This window comes from Rhinolophus hipposideros (genome assembly GCF_964194185.1).
Source record: "Rhinolophus hipposideros genome assembly, chromosome: 6".
In the NCBI taxonomy this organism is placed as follows: domain Eukaryota; kingdom Metazoa; phylum Chordata; class Mammalia; order Chiroptera; family Rhinolophidae; genus Rhinolophus; species Rhinolophus hipposideros.
In genome coordinates this window covers 75,674,002-75,694,680 of record NC_138052.1, presented here as the reverse complement: position 1 = coordinate 75,694,680, position 20,679 = coordinate 75,674,002, and the positions used below count along the sequence as shown (strand labels likewise).

The 20,679-nt window shown below is 40.6% G+C and overlaps 1 protein-coding gene across 1 annotated transcript in view; it reads left to right on the top strand.

Moving 5' to 3' along the window:
* MDH1B (malate dehydrogenase 1B) overlaps positions 1-20,679 on the top strand; it is a 25,713-nt gene extending 5,034 nt beyond the window's left edge. The window contains 10 exon segments of the mRNA XM_081051104.1: positions 373-507; positions 713-855; positions 2,584-3,080; positions 7,685-7,826; positions 9,231-9,394; positions 10,807-10,946; positions 11,251-11,302; positions 16,136-16,216; positions 20,214-20,272; positions 20,375-20,679. Coding sequence (XP_080907230.1) covers positions 373-507; positions 713-855; positions 2,584-3,080; positions 7,685-7,826; positions 9,231-9,394; positions 10,807-10,946; positions 11,251-11,302; positions 16,136-16,216; positions 20,214-20,272; positions 20,375-20,416 — 1,455 coding nt within the window. The 3' untranslated portion in view covers positions 20,417-20,679.

Here is a 20,679-nt window from a genome sequence, read left to right as displayed (position 1 = left end):
TTATGGCCCTAAGACTGGAAATATATAGAAGAACAAGGGAAAAATCGGTAGAATTTTTCTGTAATCAGTTGAATTGGAAGACGTGACTTCTCTTTAAACTAAACACTTGTACTCCATGTCTCCTCAGCAAAGAGGGCAACTTTCAGTACCTTCATTTCATCATGCATTTTTAGAATATTCTTTCTTATTTAATTAATTTGTTATTTAATTCATCACTATTTTCTATATTTACATTTTATAGTTTAGATATCTAAATGTTATGTATACACAGTAGTAGTGTAAAACAAGCTAGTATTTTTAGAGTTTGAATTCTAAAGCATTGAATTCTGAGACAGATTTAAATGTGACTTCACTTGTAATATCGTTTGGTAGGAGTGGCTGAGAGATTTGTGTGAAAAGAATGAATGGAGTCACGAAGATTCCCCCATCATTTGGAGAGAACTGTTGGATCGTGGCGGCAAGGGTTTACTTTTGGGAGGATATAATGAATTCCTGGAGCATGCCCAGGTATATAAATTAAGCTGATTTATCCGTTCAAAACATGATCATTCCTTCACATTTTTTTTTTTTATTTTTCAAATGTCTCGCTTTCTATGGCACTCTCTCGGCTCTCTTTTAGTCCATTCTGGCTTTAACCAAGAACTTTCCATTGTAGCCCTTGTCAGCTAGTTATCTTTTTTCTGGTGTTGACTTTTTCTTTTCCGATGTTTAGCTTTACTATGGTGTCACCTCTAGTATGACAACCGAGCTGATGAAGGTAATTGCTCAAGAGAACCTGGGTTCACATAGAGAAAAAGAACTGGAGAAAGAAGCTCTGAAAAGCCTCATCGACCCTTTGCAGGTCTGGATCACCAGGTGGGACAGTCAAACCCCAAGAGTCACGAGATTGCCTTTTTACATTGCAAAAGGAGGACGATGTGAGATTAACTTCATAAGGAAAGACTATTTGAATGTCAAGGTTGAGATTTGTGTGTGTATATATACATCTATCTATGCATAGACCTGAATATATGTATCTCCCAATAGAGCCATGTATGAACTTTAGATCATATATAGATTTAACATGTGTATATATGTGTATGCATATATATACATACATATTAAATCTAAGAGCAACTTGCTAGCAAAGATATTCACTTTGATAACTCTGTCTCTAGCTCTCGTCCCCTCATTTTGTGGCGTTCATGCCATCTCTTGTTCCCATTCCTACGCTTATCTTGCTCTTTGCCTTGCTGTCTTTCCTGCTGTCTCCGTTGCTTACTTTCCCCTCTTCCCACCCCCATCCCATCTCGCCATTGCCCTCTCTCTTTCCCACTTGCTAGAGCTGCCTTCACTCTTCCTTATGTATTCTCTGTGTCCCTACCTCCCCACCCCTCACCCCCACTGTTGCTCCTTTCTTTTTCTCCTTCTCACTTCTGTTCCTCATTTTTCTCAGTCCTCGGCACTTGTAGTCTTTGTCGTCAGTTTTTCTCTATCTCAGTACCGTCTCTCTCTTTGTCTGTCTTGCTGTTCATCTTGCTCTCTCTCTCCCTCCCCCTTTCCTTTCCTCACCCCTCAGTCTCTCTCTCATACTGCCCTTCTCACTACACGTGCATGTATCCTAATAGAGATGTTCATTTTAAAAATTATTATGAAATATTTCAAATACAGAAAAGAACTGGGAATGATGTAATGAACTGACATGAAACGAACACCCAGATTTCATAAATATTACATCTGCTTTAGGTATTTTAAAGGACTAAAATGGTGCAGGTACTGTTGAAATCCCCATTGTACCCCTCCCCAGACCCACTGTGGAAACCCAAAATGCCCAGATGCATTTCCAAACTCCCTTCAGGAGTCATCACGACTGTCAGCTGATAGCAAACAATACACCGAGTACACAAATACCTGCTGAGTGCTGGGTATAGATGCTGACACTGATAGACCCTATTGATCTAGTCTTCATAGTAAGGATTTGGAAAAGATTAGTCCTTTCCAAACAACGTCATTGTTTCGTGGATGAAGGTATAAAACAGAAAAGAGCTGTGGTTAAATGAAGCTTGTTATTTATCTTCTTAGGAGAGAACATAAACATGTACTTAGAGTAGTGTGACGCAGTTCTTTGAAATTTTGCTCTCTGCGTATTCTAGTTTATTTGAAAAGCCTTATAAACAGGTACACTTCTTGTTTGGGGGTTATTTTCTGATGGCCAGAGCAAGGGGTTAGTAGTGAGAAGTTTTTGTTCTACTTTTGACTTTTAGCCTTAAAAATTAAGAGTTCTCATCAAAAAAAAAAAAAAGTATGTGAGGTGATGCACCTGTTAATTAACTTGATGGGGAAATCCTTTCACAATAAATACATATATCAAATTGTACACTTTAAATAGCTCACAATTTTGTCAATTATACCTCAATAAAGCTAAATTTTAAAAAAAGAAACAACAGCATATGCAAAACATGGGGGAAAAGTTGCAGCTGTGTATGCCTTTTTAGAACATGAAATCACCCTAGTAATGCACATACAGAAATGTCTATTAAAAACAAAGGCTTAAAAGGGGCCAAAGATGTAACCATTCATAATCTGGCTTTGCATTGTCATTAGTGCCTCGGCTCCTGCCTGCTACAACTTAATTCCCATACTGACCAGCGGGGAAGTGTTTGGAATGCACACGGAAATTAGCATAACTCTATTTGACAACAAGCAGGCAGAAGAGCATCTCAAAATCCTTGCGACGGAGACGTGGGACCTGGTGTCGCCCTTCCTCCGGAGCGTCTCGGTCTGCACTAGAGTGGAGGAGGCCTTCCGCCAGGCCCATGTGATCATCATCCTGGACGACCCCACTGACAGGGAGGTGTACACGTTAGAGGACTGCCTGCGGAGCCGGGTCCCTCTGTGCAGGCTCTACGGATACCTGATCGAGAAAAATGCTCATGACTCCGTCCGAGTTCTTGTAGGAGGGAAAACTTTCATCAATCTTAAAGCGGTGTTGCTTATGAGATATGCCCCAAACATCAGGCACAATATTATCGCTGTGGCGCTGGGGGTGGAAGGAGAAGCCAAAGCTGCACTGGCCAGAAAACTGAAAACAACCCCTTCCTGTGAGTGAACTGTTTGTTTGTTTGTTTGTTTGTTTGTTTGTTTGTTTGTTTGTTTTTAAACAACATGATTTCAAAGCAGCTAGGAAGAACCTTTCGGGGTATCAGGAATAGGAAGTGTAAAGCAGATACAAAGAACTTCTTGTGTGATTTTACTACTGTGCAAACATTGTTTTTTAAACTGGCTTCCATGATTTATTTTGTCCATCACCATAAAAATTAAGAAGCACATATTTACTATCATAAGATTTACATTTTCAAGTAATAATTTGAAACCCAGGACTCCATTTTTTTCCCAGATAACAGTCAACTAAGGTAATCAGTGCTTTTTAAACAATAAGCAGGCTATGTTCGAGTGCCTGCACCCCACTTCCCACCTGGGACAATCACTTAACATTGCTGTGCCTGAGTTTCCTCTTCTGTAAAATGAGGATGATAATATTACCGACCTCCTTGAATAGATGCGAGGATTCAGTGAGATAATATTTCTAAAGTGCTTAGAATGCCTGGCACACAGTAAACATTGGCAAGGACAGTAAACTCATCACGGAGATGATGATACCTGATCAGTTTCTCCTCTTAAGACTCTTTGAGCTGCTAGATATCAGAATCATATGAGAATGAGACTAGGCAGAAAATGGGTTGTTGTATTTAAAAGGGGAGCGCTGTGTTGAAAAATACCTGTCATACGTGACAATTTGTGGCTCTTTGTGCCCTTAGATGGAGCAGGCACAACGGAACCCATTGAGAACAGGAAGTGCAAGGCCATCTGCCTGGCCTCATAGTTATGGGAAAGACAATGAACTGGGAGCCTAGAACGCTCTGAATGGGCCTATGAAGGACTTCATGAGCTCCTAACACGCGATAGCAAGGGCTGTATGACCCATTCCTTACAGGGAAGCCCTAGAACCGTAAAGCCTGGTGTTCTGGCATACAAATCTTCATTCAGCGTCTTAGCCCCAGGTCAGTGCCTGCCTCTCAGCCAAACTGATACTAAAATTATTCAGTAGGAGAGGAAAACATTTTCTAATCATTGTATCTCTGCTGTCCACCTTACATGCCTGTGTAGACACTGATTTATCACACAGGGTCCGTGATACGCTGATGAAAGTGCAAGAAGAGGCAGTGCTACAAAATCCAAAACAAGGTGCAGCGTGGCCGGGGCTTGCAGCCAGAAAGCTGCTCTCTTGTGGGCCTGCTGGTGCCATAAATTCTAAGCCCTGCAGTACTCAAACACAATAACCATATAAGAATCGGGGGAAAAAGAAAAACGAAGAAAAATTGGGAAAAGAAAAGACATGAGAGGGACAGTAGTCAAAGTAGAATTGTCAGTGGAGCCACAAGGGGAGACTCAGCACCAGCGACAGATTTAAACGTAATGACATGAAATAGAAAAACCACCATGTTTCCCCGAAAATAAGACCTAGCTGGACCATCAGCTGTCATGCGTCTTTTGGAGCAAAAATTAATAAAAGACCCAGTCTTATTTTACTATAAAACCCAGTATAATATAACATAATAAATATAACATAATATAATATAATAATATAATACCAGGTCTTATATTAATTTTTGCTCCAAAAGATACATTACAGCTGATTTTCCAGCTAGGTCTTATTTTCGGGAAAACGGCATCGAGGAGAATCATTCAGGGAGAATTACAGATGCCAAGAGGGTAGCAAACCTTTTCAGGATATCCTGAGTTTGGTTCACACATAACTGGTGTGTCCGACCATGTGCTTTAGCTTAACTGGGGCTTTCTGTTGCAAGTGACGGACCGTCCCCGCAAAGTGACTGGAGTGCGACAGAGAACTCTCACATAACTGAAAAGCACAGGAGGTAGTTCTTACTTCAGACACAGCTGGATGCTGGGGCTTAAATGCTGATATCAGGACCAGCTTGTGTTCTTTCTTGGCCTATTGCTCAGCTCTGCTTTCCTCAGCATTTGTTTGATTCACAAGCAGGCTCTCTAAGACGTGGCAAAATGGACACTGGCATCCCCAAACTTATTTGTTTATAGCTTAGCTACCCCAGTTGAAATTGGGCTTTCTCTCTCAATTCTTTGAAGTAGCAGGATAATACCTGATTGGGCAGGCCTGGACCGCATGCCCATCTTTGAATCAATCATTGTGACCAGGACTCTGGAATCTGGGTCTCATGCCTACTGATAGACCTGTGGGGTGAGGACAGCTTCACCCATATTGACAGAATATGACAAATCATATTGCCAGAACGTGGGGAACAATAGTTATTGATATAAAAACCAGGATGCTGTTAGAGAAAACAATGTCGGAAGAGATCCTAGAAGGAGAAAACAGCAGATGTCCACTGTTCTTCTCTCTAGCGTAATTTAGGGAATTCGAGCTACAAAGGGCCTTACAGCTGATAAGAAAAATGATACCTAGTGAGATTAAAAGGCTTCTTTAAACTTTAAGACAAATGCCTACCATACGCTTATTGGGGGCTGGAGAATTATTTTCTCCATGTGGGATCCCATGAGCTCCAAACGAGGCAATCACTTTCCCTTCCCTCCTACAACATGAAGCTAATAGAAGGGCCCAAGTACACATCACTAGCTCTCTTGGGAGTTGGGTGATGGAGGGAGTACCAGCTATTCCTACTTCGTGAGTCATTTTGATGAGAGAGAGAATCTCAGAGGAGATGGTAGACACTGATGATTGACCACCCAAGATCCATTCAACCTCTAGTCTGTCTCTTACCATAAAGGTTCAGAGACACTCCTTGTTTCAGCTTCTCTTGCAGCTGGGGGTGGCTGACCGGTGTAGTCTACTTGAAGTCCTTTGGAAAAGATATTTAACTCCCTGAAAAGGAAAAAGAGAAATCCTCTGTCCCATTCTTTCCCTACTGCCTGCTTGTGAACACAGCTATGTGAGTGTGTGAAACTTGGAGCTGCTGCAGCCATTTTAGGACCATGAGGGCAAGGCCAAGAGAATAATGTCTTTGAGTTGCTGATCAACCCCCAGTGTCACTGCCTACCTTGACTTTTTGTTATCTGAGAAAAGTCAATTCCTTCTACTTAAGCCAAGTCGGTAGGATATTCTGTTACTTGAAGCCAACAGCAATCTTAACCTCATACAGGAGAACAGGAAAAAAGTTAATCTTCCCCACAGGAAGTGACGTGGCCTTGTAAGGAAATTGAGTCTTTAAGCAAATAAATAACTTAATAAATAAATCAATAAAATTACTTTTCACTTTGGATACAATATTCCTAGGAAATTTATAATTATAGAATCACATTAAATACCAGCCTTGATTTCTCTCCAACCCCATCCTCTCTTTTTTTTTTTCAAAGTACCTGTCGCTTTGTATGTAGTTGTTTTCTCAGTGTCATGCAGGGACTCTGGTCCTGCTCCCCACACAAGAATGTAGGACATGGCTAGGCCAACAAGGAACACCCATAGAGCCATAGATAGGGGAGTCATACCACTATATCCTCGCTGGCGGCTGGGTTGGAGATACAGGAAGCAGGCGCCACACGATGCGCAATCCACCATCTGCTTCTCTGCCAACCAACCAACTCCCACTTGCTAGCTGCAATCCGCTCTTGCTAGCCCCCATCTTCCTCTGCTAGCGTAGCCATGGCAGTTATATCAGTGACCAATGGCTCACTGGTTACAGCTAACGGCCAATAACCACAGCTGATGGCCATCCAGTCACAGTTGATGGCCATTTACTACCCGAGCCAGTACCTTTCCAGGTGAGGCCGAGAGCCTGGAAACTGCTTTCTGGGGCTCTGTCCCTCCCTCCACCCACTCCCCCCCCCCACAGAATGTTGGAAGGATTTGGCCTGCTTGGCTTTCTTCTAAGCCTGCTACCTGAAAGTGCCTCACACACAGAAGCTAATTCAATAACGATGTGTTGCTTAAGATGTTCTTCAGAAACAAAAACTCATAGACACAGACAGTAGTTTAGTGGTTACCAGAGGGTAAGGGGGTGGGGGGAGGGAGATGAGGGTAAGGGGGATCAAATATATGGTGATGGAAGGAGAACTGACTCTGGGTGGTGAACACACAATGGGATTTATAGATGATGTAATACAGAATTGTACACCTGAAATTATGTAATTTCATTAACAATTGTCACCTCAATAAATAAATTTAAAAAAAAAAAAAGATGTTCTTCAGGATCCCCTTATTATAGGTCCTTCATCCTGCAGGAAACATAACCCACCCAGGAAGTTAAGTCATTTGCCCAAATTTCTACTCCAGTCTAGAATCAAGGACTTTTTGTCAGAATCAAAACAGACAAAAAGTTATCTTAAGGCAAGCAGAGGAACGAGTTTAGGATCATTGCCAGTGGTCTAATTTTCAATAGCAATTTCTTCAGGGAGCATTTCAGTGTTTCTTGATTTCAGTACATGCCCACACCATTTGTAGGGCATTCGTAGGGATTGCCAAACCCTGATGATTAAGGAGATGATCCATATCATTTGCACAGTTTTAGGCAGCATAAACTTTGTTTTATATTATTAGGATCTATCCTAAAAGACCAATCCGAAAACAAACACAGGAACAAAAATATAGGCTGCAGGCAACTTTTTATAATGACGTTCATTATTATGTTAATTTTGTTTATTTTCTTCACAGGCATCAAAGATGTGATAATTTGGGGTAATATTAGTGGAAATAGCTACGTTGATCTGAGAAAAGCCAAGATTTACAGATATGAGAGTGCTATTTGGGGACCTCCTCAGTTTTCACGCCCTGTTTTAAGCTTGATTTTTGATAGGTACTGTCTATTTTTAAGTGACGTGTACTAACAATGTTGAATAAATGTTTAATAATTGTTACAATCTTTTAAATCATCTTAGAAATCTTTGTACAAAAATAACTTAGTATTGTTCACACTCATCTTTGTTTATGCTCTTGATGGAAGAAACAGAAAGAGTTCCATAGAATTTCAACTAGTCAGTCTCTACCCCCAACTTATCTGGTTTTGAAATTATGAATTTTTATAATTCAGATTATCCTTAAAGTGAATAATTCCATTAAAGTTATCTCTAAAGCAAGTGTATGTAAAGTGAATCTTATTTAACGTAAAAGCACAGGTATGAGTATGTATTCAGGTTGAAATTTGGTTAAAACTTTTCCAAGAACAAAGAATTAAGATGGGAGCAGGTCCAGGCCATGCCGGGTGTTCTGTCCCAGGAGAGGCAAAATCAAGAATTGGTGAGGAGCGCAGTCGCTAGAACCAAGCCACCTGGGTTGGAATTTTTACATAGTCACTTATTAGCTGTGTGACTGTAGAGAAGTTACTTAACCTCTCTGTGCCTCAGTGTTTTCATCTGCAAAGTGGAAATGGTACGGTAGTATGTGTAGTATGTGCCTTATAAGGTCATTGGGAAGAGTAAATGGATTCATACTACAGTAAAGCACTTAGAATCGTGTCCGCCACAGTCAACGCTGTCAGGATAGGGCAGAGGAGAGAAAGGCGAAGGAGTGAGTGCCTTTGAAGCATCTTTCAAAACTTTGTAACCCTTTCCACTCCCTCTCTCTTTCCTTCCCTTCCTCAGACCTCAAGAACTTCATCCATCCATAGAAATCACATGTTTCTGGGTTCACCCTCTTGGAGCATGGTTCTCTACGTTTGCTGCCTGCTAGGTAGGGGCAGTGACCAGTGGAGCTGTATTGTGGTGGCTTAGCTGCGGCAGCCGTTTAGCACTTGCTCTAGTCCAGCAGGACTATTCCCTGACTTTAAACTTCAGATTATAAAACATAATTACTCCCCTAGTTGTCAATGTGAATAATTCAATGTCTTATGATATTATTTTATTTAAAATGAAGGATTCCACTGGTTCCAAGATGGCATCTACATAGAATAAATTCTTTGTAATAAAAGTAATTGTTCTTGCATCCTTTGACCACTTTTAGGTGTTCCATTTTTATGCTATCATGTTTTTAGTTTGAAACTTTGGGATTCCTTTCTGTTCTATTTCATTACTTTTCAATCAACTTATTATGGGGTTGAAGAAGCTTGAAGAAAAGACAGAGGAAGTCACATTCCTCTTTGGTGGAGACGTTCAGGTGGAGACGTTCACAAAACACTTGGACTTAGATCCACTGACCTAGGGAACATTCTTTTTCATTTCCATTCCTCCCTCCATTGTAAAATTGTTTCTTTCTCTCCTTATAGTGAGTGGGTAAACAGAGACTTTGTGGCAACTCTTAAACAGTTGACCACCACGGGAAAACAATTTGGAGGCATCTTAGCTGCACACAGTATAGCCACTACGTTGAAATACTGGTACCATGGCTCACCACCTGAGGAGATCGTGTCATTAGGAGTATTGAGTGAAGGTAAACCTGGGTCTTTCTCATCTCGTAATATTGAAAACCCTCCATGCATGACTTCTGTTCCTACTTGTGACTCCCCACCTGTCTATCTCTTAACATGTCCGTAAGCTGCCTGTATTTTCACAATTTCATAATGGTGTTCCTTGTATTCCTTCTGGTATTAATGGGACCATCCTCCCCATTCTTCTTATGGCTGTGGTGCAGCTCAAGGAAATCTCCCCAAATCAATTAATCTCTGTCTCTCCTCTGTGCGCACATAGCCTTGTGTTCTTCCATCAGAGAGCGTATTACCGCCTGCCTGCCGTTGTGGATGGTAGGATTACTTGTGTGTGTTCCCTCCATTAGCGTGTGTGTACCCTGAGGACAGGGCTTTGCCTGGGTCTCCCTGCTGCTCCTTTGTGGGCAGGCACTCAGTGAATCTTGTTCCATTGAAATTAAGATGTATGAACATCTCCTTTGTGGGAATTCAAATCAGTATATTAAATCGGCCTTTTAAACCTTATCTTTCCTTGTAGGAAATTTAATTAATCTCTGTAGGACTTCGTCAATAAACAATGCAATATTAGGAATGAGGAGCAAGTGATCATTATACCACAGTTAAACTGTACCGTATACGAAGGTAGACCTTCGTGTGTTGTTCACCAATAAAGCTGGTTCTTTAGAGAGAAAACAAATAGAAAGTGAACAGAGGACCGGGGACACCCCCTGAAGAAAGTGTTTTAGATACTAGTTTCTTGACTATCTGCAATTCTTTGCCCTCGCGGCAACATTTTTGATGACTAGAATGGCAAGCATAATTTTCTTATTTGATTGAGGCACAAAAGTGGGGGTGCAGTTTTATCTGAATATTGCTCTGTTGATAATAAGTACTGTCAATTGTTTTGATTCGGAGCACATCCAACCTGGGACCTGGGAGCTGTGAGGAAATCACCAACTTTCCTGCTCCCTCTCTTTCCCTTCCCAGTCCTCATCCCTTAGCTATGTGACCGCAGTAGGAGGCTCGAGGAGTGGAAGGCCAGAACGGACAAAGGCTTTGGAGTCATGGGCCCGAGGGGGATAAGGAAAACCCGTGGGAAGCAGCCAAAAGGAACTCAGACAAGATGGAAGACAAAGACGGCATCAGTCCTCCAGGCAGTGGCAGGGAGTCTGAGCCCAGGACAAAGAGGGTAAAGAAGAAGGAACATTTCTCTCTTCAGAGAGAAACACAGAAGGGGGGATTGTCAGAACTTGGAGAGATGCTCAATCAATACTTCTAGAGTCAGTGTTTCATGCCTCCCTGCGGAGGGGTTCCCAGAAACTTAGTTCCACCATTATCACTAAAAACCTATGTCTGTTCTTTTCTACAATGCTCGATAGGTAAGACTTACTGTTCTGAGTGCTTCTGTTTTGTTTTGCTCTGTGTTTGCTCATTGCAGGCCAGTTTGGTATACCTGAAGGAATTGTCTTTTCTATGCCTGTGAAATTTGAGAATGGAACTTGGGTGGTTCTTACAGATCTCGAAGATATTGAAATAAGTGAACAAATAATGACCAGAATGACAAGTGATCTGATTCAGGTAATGTCAGACTAGATACAAGGCAACTGACTTTGATAATGACTTTAAACTGATTCCCCTAAACCAAGGCATACATTGGTTTCTTTTGGGTTCAATTAGAATCTGCTTCCTAAAAACAATAAGGAGCCAACACAAGTTGGAAGAAAGCACACGAGTACTACTCATTTAGTTATATAGTTTTTGGTATGTTAGAAATATTTGTTGGTTACTTCAAAGTCAAGAATCAAAAGTGCTTTTCTAGTAAAGAATGATTAAGTTAGTAACTGTGGTCATTTAATTCTTTGATTATATAATTTTTCAACAGGAGAAACTTGTTGCGCTGGGAGACTTGATAAATTTTCAGCCATATCAATCAGGTAATCTTTTACATGTGCTGTTTTATTGGGCTGTTATTGAAAGAGTATTAAAGTATTTGTCAAAACTGAGTCACTATTTAATTTAGATAACTATAATCCATATTTTATCACCTTTAAATTATTGACAAAATACAATGCCAAGTTCATTATGTCCTTGGAAATGAAACACCTCCTAGGAATGGTAAAGAAATCACATGTTAGAAACACTATGACCTTATACATTTTGTGAATACATATGTATTAGTTCCTTAGGGCTGGCATAGCAAGTGATGTCAAACTGGATGACGTAAAACAACAGAAATGTATTCTTTCATAGTCCTGGAGACTAGAACACCTAAACTGAAGTGTGGGCAGGGCCGTGGTCCCTGGGAAGGCTCCAGGGGAGAATCTGTCCTTGTCTCTTCTAGCATCTGAGGCATTCCTGGCTTGTAGCTGCATCGCTCTAATCTCTCCCTCTGTCTTCATGTGTCTGTCTTCCACGTGTGTGTGTGTCTATGTTTCCAAATCTCTCTCTCCTTGTTACTGCATTCTGGGTCCTCCCTAATCCAGTATGACCCCATCTTCACTTGATTATATCTGTTAAAGCTATTTCCAAATAAGATCCCATTCACAAATACCAGGGATTAGGACTTCAACATAATCTCCTGGGGGAACAGTTCAACCCCACAACACAACATTTATTTAGGTAGCTTAAAAAAATAAATAAATTTCAATAAGCTTACTTTTCTTGTTGGCAGCTTCTCTAATCATCAACTCATAAGGAAATGCTATCATCTTTCTTTCTTTTGCCTTAAGGAAAATCTTACCTTAAATATGGAAATAGAAACATAGAAATAAATACATTCATTTAGGCAAAGAGCTTTCATCAAGTGCTTTTGGAGAGGACAGCATTCCTTCCTTTTGTTAATATTTATGGATTACCAACTATAAGCCAATGCTAGGAGCTAGAAATATGGGTTGAATAAGACCTGTTCTTGCCCTTTTGGAAGTCCATCAAGGGATCATAAATTATACAAGTGACTGCAGTTGTGGTGACTCTTAGGGATGAGAAGTACAAGGTGCTGTGCTGTGCGAACTTATGCCTGAGGATTAAAGAAAAGAACCTGAGGCAGGAAAACCTCTATCAATTGGTTTGAAAAACTGAAAATAGCTTGTGTGGCCGCAGCCTAAAGAGGTGAAGCTGAGAGACAAAGCCATGAAGAGTACATGTGCAAGTTACAGAAGGCTTTGGATGGAGAGTGACCTGATCAGGTTTGCAATTAGTTTGGGAAACAGATTGGAACAAGGCTAGACTGCTTGCAGAAAAACAGATATCAGGAGGGTAGTCCGGTGACCCAAGAAAGAGATGATTGCAGACAAGGCTTGAGGCAGTAGAATTTTGAGATATTTAGGAGGTGGAATTATCCAGACTTGATGATGGAATGGCTCTGGGATTAACAGAGGACTTAGGCTTCTTCTGGTTGGGCAATGGAGTGGATTTACTGATAAGGGGAAAATGGTAATAGAACATTATTTGAGAAAGAGATGGAAAGAGAATGCGTGTGTTGGGTGGTAGAGGCAGGGCACGGTGCCAGAGGAGAATGAGTTTAGTTTCTTGCATTTTGATTCTGAAATACCTATGGGGTATCTAAAATGGAAACATCAGATAGAGAACTGCATACTTTCTGGAGCTCAGAAAGATCTGGACTGTGGCTGTCAAACTGGGAATCATTGCCTCATAAACAGATATGAAGCCATGAGCATGCTGGATATTGTCTAGAGAGAATGCGAGGAGAAGGCCTGGAGGAACTTTGCCTTCAACTGTTCAGTAGCACAGGCATGGCTGACAGAGGACTGTGAGAAAGGGATGATCAGAGAGACAGCACGAGACCCTGAAATCTGATGTCGTGGAAGACCTAACGATAGAGTATTCCAGGAATAAGTCTGGTCCACAGTGTCAAGTGCTACCTAGGAAACAAATAAAATAAAAAGTCCCTGACAGGTGTATGACATAGAGGTCATTTGTGACTTTGATGAGAACAATTCTGTGGAATGGAGAGGGTAGAAATGGGAGCAGAGTGGGAGGGGAGGCCCCTAGCCTCAGCAGCCACAGCCTTGCTGCCGAGCTGGTGTGTTTAATGCTGTGGGCTGGAGGGATGTTCTGCGTGCCGTGAGAGCATCGGGAACCCCCCAGCAGGAATTTTGATACGGGCTTTCTGGAGGAAGTAACATCTACACCTAGCGCTGCGAGGAAAGAAGGCATTCGCTAAGCTATATGAGAGGTTGTTCCATCTAGAAGGGAGCAATGCATATGAAGGCAAAGAAGTACCAAAGAACTTTTAGGGAATTGCCAATTCATTTTATTGGGAAACTAAAGTTTGAGGTGAGAAAGGTCAGGAGGCAGATAGGTTACTTCCCTCGTTAAAACAAATGCAGGCTTTAAGGCAGGGGAGGGACAGAAGCAGATTCTAATTTGATAATGGCCACTCTGTTTATACGGGAAGAATGAATTGGAGTGGAAAGACCAGAAATAGTAATAAGACCAGTTCTTTTGCAGGTAGAGAAATGATGAGGGCTTTAAATCAAGAAGCAACCATGCAGATGTAGAGAAGGAGCTAGATTGTGACAGAACTTGACCAATCTGAGCTAGAGGATAAATGAGAGCTTCAGGAAGTCAAGAATGCCCCGATGTTTTTGGCATCTGGACATACTCGTATGGTGGTGTCATTCCCTGAGACCCAGCAGTCAGCCACAGATGGGTTGGGTATGGGGGGCTCTTGATCTCCTGAGCCCCAGGGACTGAGTCTGGGGCATCTGGAATCCCCTGGCTGGTTGCCTCAATTGTCCTTATCATTTTCTGTGTGTACTAAGTCATGAAAACGATTAGGAAACTGTGGTTTAAGGGATATAGGAGAAGGAGCAGATTTTCGAGAGGGTTCTAAGTGAAAATATCTGGTGTGCTATGGACACATGTCTCTGGAGTCCAAGTGAGAAATCTGGACTGGAGACATGTCTCTGGAGGCCAAGCGAGCAACTGGTAGTGATTAGAAAAAGCTGATAACCATGATGACCTTCTTGGGAAGGACGTGAGTGGATGAGGAAGGAAGACTTCTTCGTTGCATGGTCTCTCAGCCTTTTGAATTTTGTTCCACATGCATGTTTCCCACATCCAAAAATATAAATCGGTGCACAGATAGATGTCCATGGATGGCTGGATATTAACGTTTAACTCCCATTGGGGAGGGACAGGGTTGAAGATGGAGGGCAATAAGGAGAAAGATCTTAAAGACAGCAGTAGAAAACAAGCTCTAGAACATGGGATCCACTTCAAACAGAAAGTGTCTTGCTACTGAGGTCCAAGAGAAGGGAAGAGGTAATAGGTGTGGATGCAGAGAAGAATGTAGGGTGGGGAGACTCAGAACAAAATTGGCAGCAAGGCCAGATCCCCAAGACTAGGGTCATAAAGAAAGAGGTGAAGTTTTGAAATAACTATTAAAAGGAAAGAAGGACAATGGAAATGACTATTATTATTATTATTATTATTATTATTATTATTATTATTATTGTAGAACTGAAGGCTCAGTGAAAGTTAGAAACTAAACTTGTAGTGACTCCAGTGTGCTTTTGTGTGATTCCCTGCCTGGAACCAGGAGTGGAAACTTAGGTGCATGATTTATTGGAATGTACTGCCACCCCTGCTAGTAGAATAAATGCAGTTAGAATAAAAATAACATTACACTGTATTCCTACAAAATTCTGGGTATTTCCATTATGACTTTATTTGGAATATCAAATTACTTCCCCAAAGTTTTTATTTGTCTTACATTTTTTTCTCCTATTTCTCTTGTTTTATTGGCATCCTAAATGGGTGCTAAAGTGATTTGGTTATTGGCATTGAATATGGAAATGGAAAATGAGTACAGTTTTGTTATTTGACATAGCATTTGGGAAGGAAGGAGGTGAGGCAAAGGAGTTGAGGATAATTGCAGGAAAGCTGATGAAGCGATGCACTGACTATAGGGGTCTAGATTGGATAAAGAAGGAAGCGATAAATAGAAATAAAATAAAAAGCTCCAGGCAAGGGTAATATTGAAAATATTTAACAACCACTGTGGTATAGATCTCAACCAATTAAAACAGTTGATACCTCTCAGCTGTATTAATTCATAAAAAGAACCTGGCAGGGGACAGGACTGCCCTTGGTCCAGACCAGAGAAAGTTTAGGGAGGTCAAAGTACGGCAAGTGGAAGGAAGGGCAGAGAGACCACAAGGGAAAGAAGTTGTGGGCCAAGGGCAGGCTTTGGGAATTCAAACTCAGTTCTGGTTGGTGGGCAAATCACCAGGAGTGGGCCAAACCAAAGCCCAGAGGCAGAGCATAGGCAGAGGGTGCAGGCATAGATTCTGATGCAGCTGGTTTTAAGGCAAACTCTTTTTCTCAGGATTTAGAGGCCCTGCATGTGGTTTCCCGCATTTGCCATACTAGAGCTCCAAATTCCTTTCATGATAATGGGCTATAAAGCAGTCATTCTACATTTCACTCCATTGACTGTTAGTCCTAAATTTCCCACAATACTTGCATTACAGAGGGTTTTCTGAAAGAAAATTACCCGATCTTATGCTGTGTTTTTATTAACAAAGGTCAAAGCATATATAGAGTTGATCTTCACTCTTTCACCATTGGACCTTGTCCAAAACACCAATGCTTCCAGAGATTCCATGATCAGAGCATTGAAAATAGTCAGAATTTGCAGAGTACAGACATCTCTGCTTATTAGCATACCAATGAGATGATTTATGGATGAGGATTGTTTAATCTTTTCTATGAAGTTTAATACTTCATTTTCTGACTTTTAGAAAATGGCTCAGCCGAAACGGATGAAAAGACCACCTTACCCACCACAAATGACAACCAGGAAAATCAAAGAGTTTCAGATGGTAGGTATATCGATTGAAGAAAAGAAATGCCCTTTATATCCAAGGCTTAACACTAAATGTCAAAAAATTTTCACTAAATTTCAAAGGAATTTGATCACCTATTAGCCATAAAACAGAAGTTGAGTCCTTCATCACCCTCATCCTATACTCAAAAAGAAGATCATATTTAAAACCTAATAAAATCTTTGAAGGCAATTACCAGATAGTCATTAAGCACCTTCTGCATGCTGGTCACTGTGAGAGACACTGGGGGACACATGTAGGGAGTTATGGCCACACAAACATGTCTAGGGGAAAGGAGCCATGAAAATATGAAACGGTAGTGCCTAGATATGCAACAGCTTAAAAAAAACAATGAAATAGGGCAAAATGGGTCAAAGGAAAAGAATGTACATCATTAATAATCTAGATACAAGAAAAGACCCTTGTATTGTATGAAGGAGAAAATTTAATAGTATCTTGAAATCTAGTTGGGACCTAAGATGGCTAAAGATCATCAAATGGGCATTTATTCAGAAACTGCTAGTTTAGGCACAAAAGATGAAAAAATTCTAGAGATCTACTGTGCAACAATATGCATATAGTTAAAATACTGTAGGTATCGTACAATAAAAAATTGTTGCAGCAGGTAGACTTCATGTTAATATGTTTTTACCATAATTTTTTTAAAAAAGAATGTGTTCTAGGTGCTAGGCACATAAACATAAATCAAACATCATTCTTGCCCTCAAAGTGCTCACTGTCTAGCATGGGCAATATTAGGTTGGTGCAAAATTAATTGCGGTTTTTGCAATTATTTTTAACCTTTTAAACCGCAATTACTTTTGCACCAAACTAACAGCAAAGCAAATCAATAACTACCTTATTGAGAGGTAAGTGTTATGATAGAGAGAGGCCCAGGGTGTAATGGGACCACCCAGGGCGCCTCCCGACATAGACTAGGAGTATTAGGAAACGTTTTCACAAAGAGATGAAATGGGACCTGAGTCCAGAAGAATGAGTAGGAATTACTGATGTAATTTACTGAACGGAGATGTGCAAGTGGAAGATTGGGTAGGAAAGAGGTTGTGAGAGGTATCCCACCGGAAGGAAAAACATGGGCGAAGGAGGCATTTCAGGTGATCAAGGCATGACCAGAGCTATGAACCTGAGTATAAAATTATATTCAGAAGACAAGAAGTCGGGTAGCTGGACAAGAGCAGAGGATCCCAAATGGATGAGTAAAGCTGGAAAAGGTAGGTAGGGGGCATCTGTGTTTTGGCTGAAAGGTTGGTTGGGAGCTCAGCAATATGGCCATGTGGGTGGCAAGACAAAGCATAAAATAGATGGGATCAGGCTTAGAGGACTCACCTGCTTCATTGGCTCTCTAGAGGATGAGCAAGCAGCCCAAATAACTGTCCAGAAGAGCGTGGTGAAGTCAGTCCCAGTCAGAAGCGATAGCTTAAGAGGCCCAGTCAGATACACTATCCCTAGGTATGTGGGTGGCAGCAGTATTATGCCAGGTGGCCCAGGTAGTACCCCAGGTGGTATTATACTCATATACTGGTGCAATTCTCAAGGAAAGGACTGAGGGCATACAGCTCTTGTGAGAGATCTGAGAACACTATAAGCTCTAGCATGAAGCAGGGGACTGGCAGCTTTCCAGGACAGAAGAAGAGAAGCCAAATTGTAGTAGTGTGTGCAGTCTTTGCATAGGAACAATTTAAGTTGTTAATTGAAAATTTAGGTTCTTAGACCCTCTACTGTGTTATAGTCTCATACAGCCTAAAGAACTTTAGTGGTGATAAAGCAGAAAAAAATGGGATTGATTTTAGGTTGTTTGGGGGGCTATTTGTTGAATAAGCATTAGAATCAAATATAACATACTTTCCATACATTGTGGGTTAGGTTGGTTGTGAAAAAATTTAGTGGGTCATAAAATCAATTTCATAACTAGCATTTTCCTTTGACCTAGAATAAAATTGATAATAAAAGGGCAAGTAAGGAGACCAGAATTATTTTTTCAATGAACTAGAATAGAAAGAAAAAAAGTAGAAAAGATAAGGAAATGGTAAGAATAGTTTGGAAAGGGGTAAATATTGTTTCGTGTAACTCTGTTTCATTATATGCACAGAAGTTCATGTACTGAGCTACCATGTGAAATACATTTTTTACTGTGGGTCATGGTCAACAAAGTTTGAAAACACCAACTTAGAATATGTCACAGGTTGTTACTTAAACCCAACATGTTTTACCTAGATTGGCTTCAGAACATAAAGGTAGCACATATTCTGACCTAATCCAAGCGAAAGAAAAAAGACCTAGTTATGCCAGCTGGTACGTCAGTCAAGCTACAAATCTCTGCTAAGAGTCATGACTCGTGCTGTCCCGTCTCAGAGAACATAGGGGTCAGGAGAACACAGCCCAGCAACTGAAGTAATTTTGAAGTAACTCTGTGTCTTTTCTTATACTTCATAAACATTTTGAAGGAGGGGTAAAAATGTCCACAATTTTTTTTTAATACCAAAGTTGCTTCTGTGTCATACGTAACCTTAAACTCTTCCCAAATAGTCTAATCTCAGCTTTGGCCCCTTGCCTTCACCCTTCCCACCTTTCCCTTCTTCTCCATTCCCTCATTACAAGGCCCCAAATAGCTGGCATGGCAAGCCAGGATCTTCCTCAGGAGGTGGGTGAGAGGAAGAGACTAAGAAGCCTGAGTTAGAATTGTCTTGAACGGAGGGAATCTAGGAATTTCTCTCTGTCTCTGTCTCTCCATATATATACATATATATATAATTTTTATATAGTTTTTACACATTTATATATATTTTACATATACATACATATACATACACACATACATATGTGTGTATATTTTGTTATTTATTAGTATTTATGTGTTTAATATTATAGAAGCTTATATATTTGCTATATCTGCCTGTAAAATCACATATCCAAAAAATAATAATAATAACCTAAACTGTTTCCATTTTCACTACTTCTGTACCTGAAATGGGAGGGAGCGGACAAGCACTGAGAAATTGCCTAGTGATCCAAGTCATCCTTATGGGGACCAAGGCTCCACAGGGAGGACGGTAGAAAGATGCTGGACATCTGCTTGCACATGTTGCCCGTGGGGCTGTGGATAAGCCACTGTCATGGGTTGAGACTCCATGAAAAAGTGACCTGGCATCTTGCCACTCCCAAAGAGAGCGAGGCATTCAGAGAAATTTGGAGTGGAAACAACAAGATAGGAGAAAATGAGAATAACTGCAAAACCAAGTGTGCTTTAAATACTAAAGACTCTGTTCTTTTAATTCTCTATTTACTGCAGTGGATTTTTCAGATCTGATTCCTCAAGCCAACTCTGAAAAGCCAGTCGATCAAGAACCCGTAAATGATAGGTGGTACTTAAAACGTTAACTAGTCTTTCCTTATTTTGTAAATGAAACTGGGTAGAGGAGATTGTGTCCCTGTGATACAGTGCTTTTGAAACCCTCCCCCCTCCCACATCCGTAGGGATCAACCTTGCTTGCTGATTCTCCTAGAACCTAATTCTATTTTTATAACCAGGTCTATGACAGTGATAACCAAATCCTTCCCTCAGAGTGAATAAGTAAGGAAATGGACACAGATACATCTGTGAGTCCAGATTTTCAAAATATATAATTGAGCTCTCCCAATATTTTATGAAAACAGGCTGATGTAGATTTCTTTGTCATGGACCAATCAGGATATTGGCTCACGCCTCCACATTTTTATTTAAATGTTCATTCACATGAATAAATCCACTGTACCTTCCATTCTGAAAATGAACAGTATGACAGGCTTTGGAGTGGGGCTAACCGTGGGGAATTAGAATTGATGCATACAGGAGAAGCAGGACCAAGAGAGGAAATGGAACTGACAATATACCTGCAAACAAACTCAGAATGAGAAGCAAAGAAGCCAAGAGAGCCTGCACATAGAAACAGTGGAAGGTCTAATGATGGTCTTGTGTTTCGATTTCCCTCACCAGGTGTCCTTCACACATCCACACCCCCTAAGCTATTGAATCAGATTGAATACAGAAATCTGGTAAACAGAAAGAAAGGGGAGGGAGAGAAAAGATAATAAAAACAAATTCTACTAATGTGCTTTTTAAATTATTACATCTTTTCATTTGTCTTCCTTTTACAGGCTCTGAAGGCAAAACTGTGGAACAGTAGCAGATCAAATTAGACCAACTATAAAATTATTTGGTATTACAATAAATATAAAAAATCCATACATGTCTGTACTTAGGGAACAATAATTTGAAAGATTTACTTCAGTCTTAGATAATATTATGCTAGACAAACGACAGTGACTGCACACACACACACATCGGAGTTCAATTATTTTGTGTAACCACTCATGGATGTTTGTTATTGCATTTTCTCATAAATGGTTTGGTGTCACTTGATAATTTTTCAACTAAAATAAAATAGATTTGTCAGTCATGG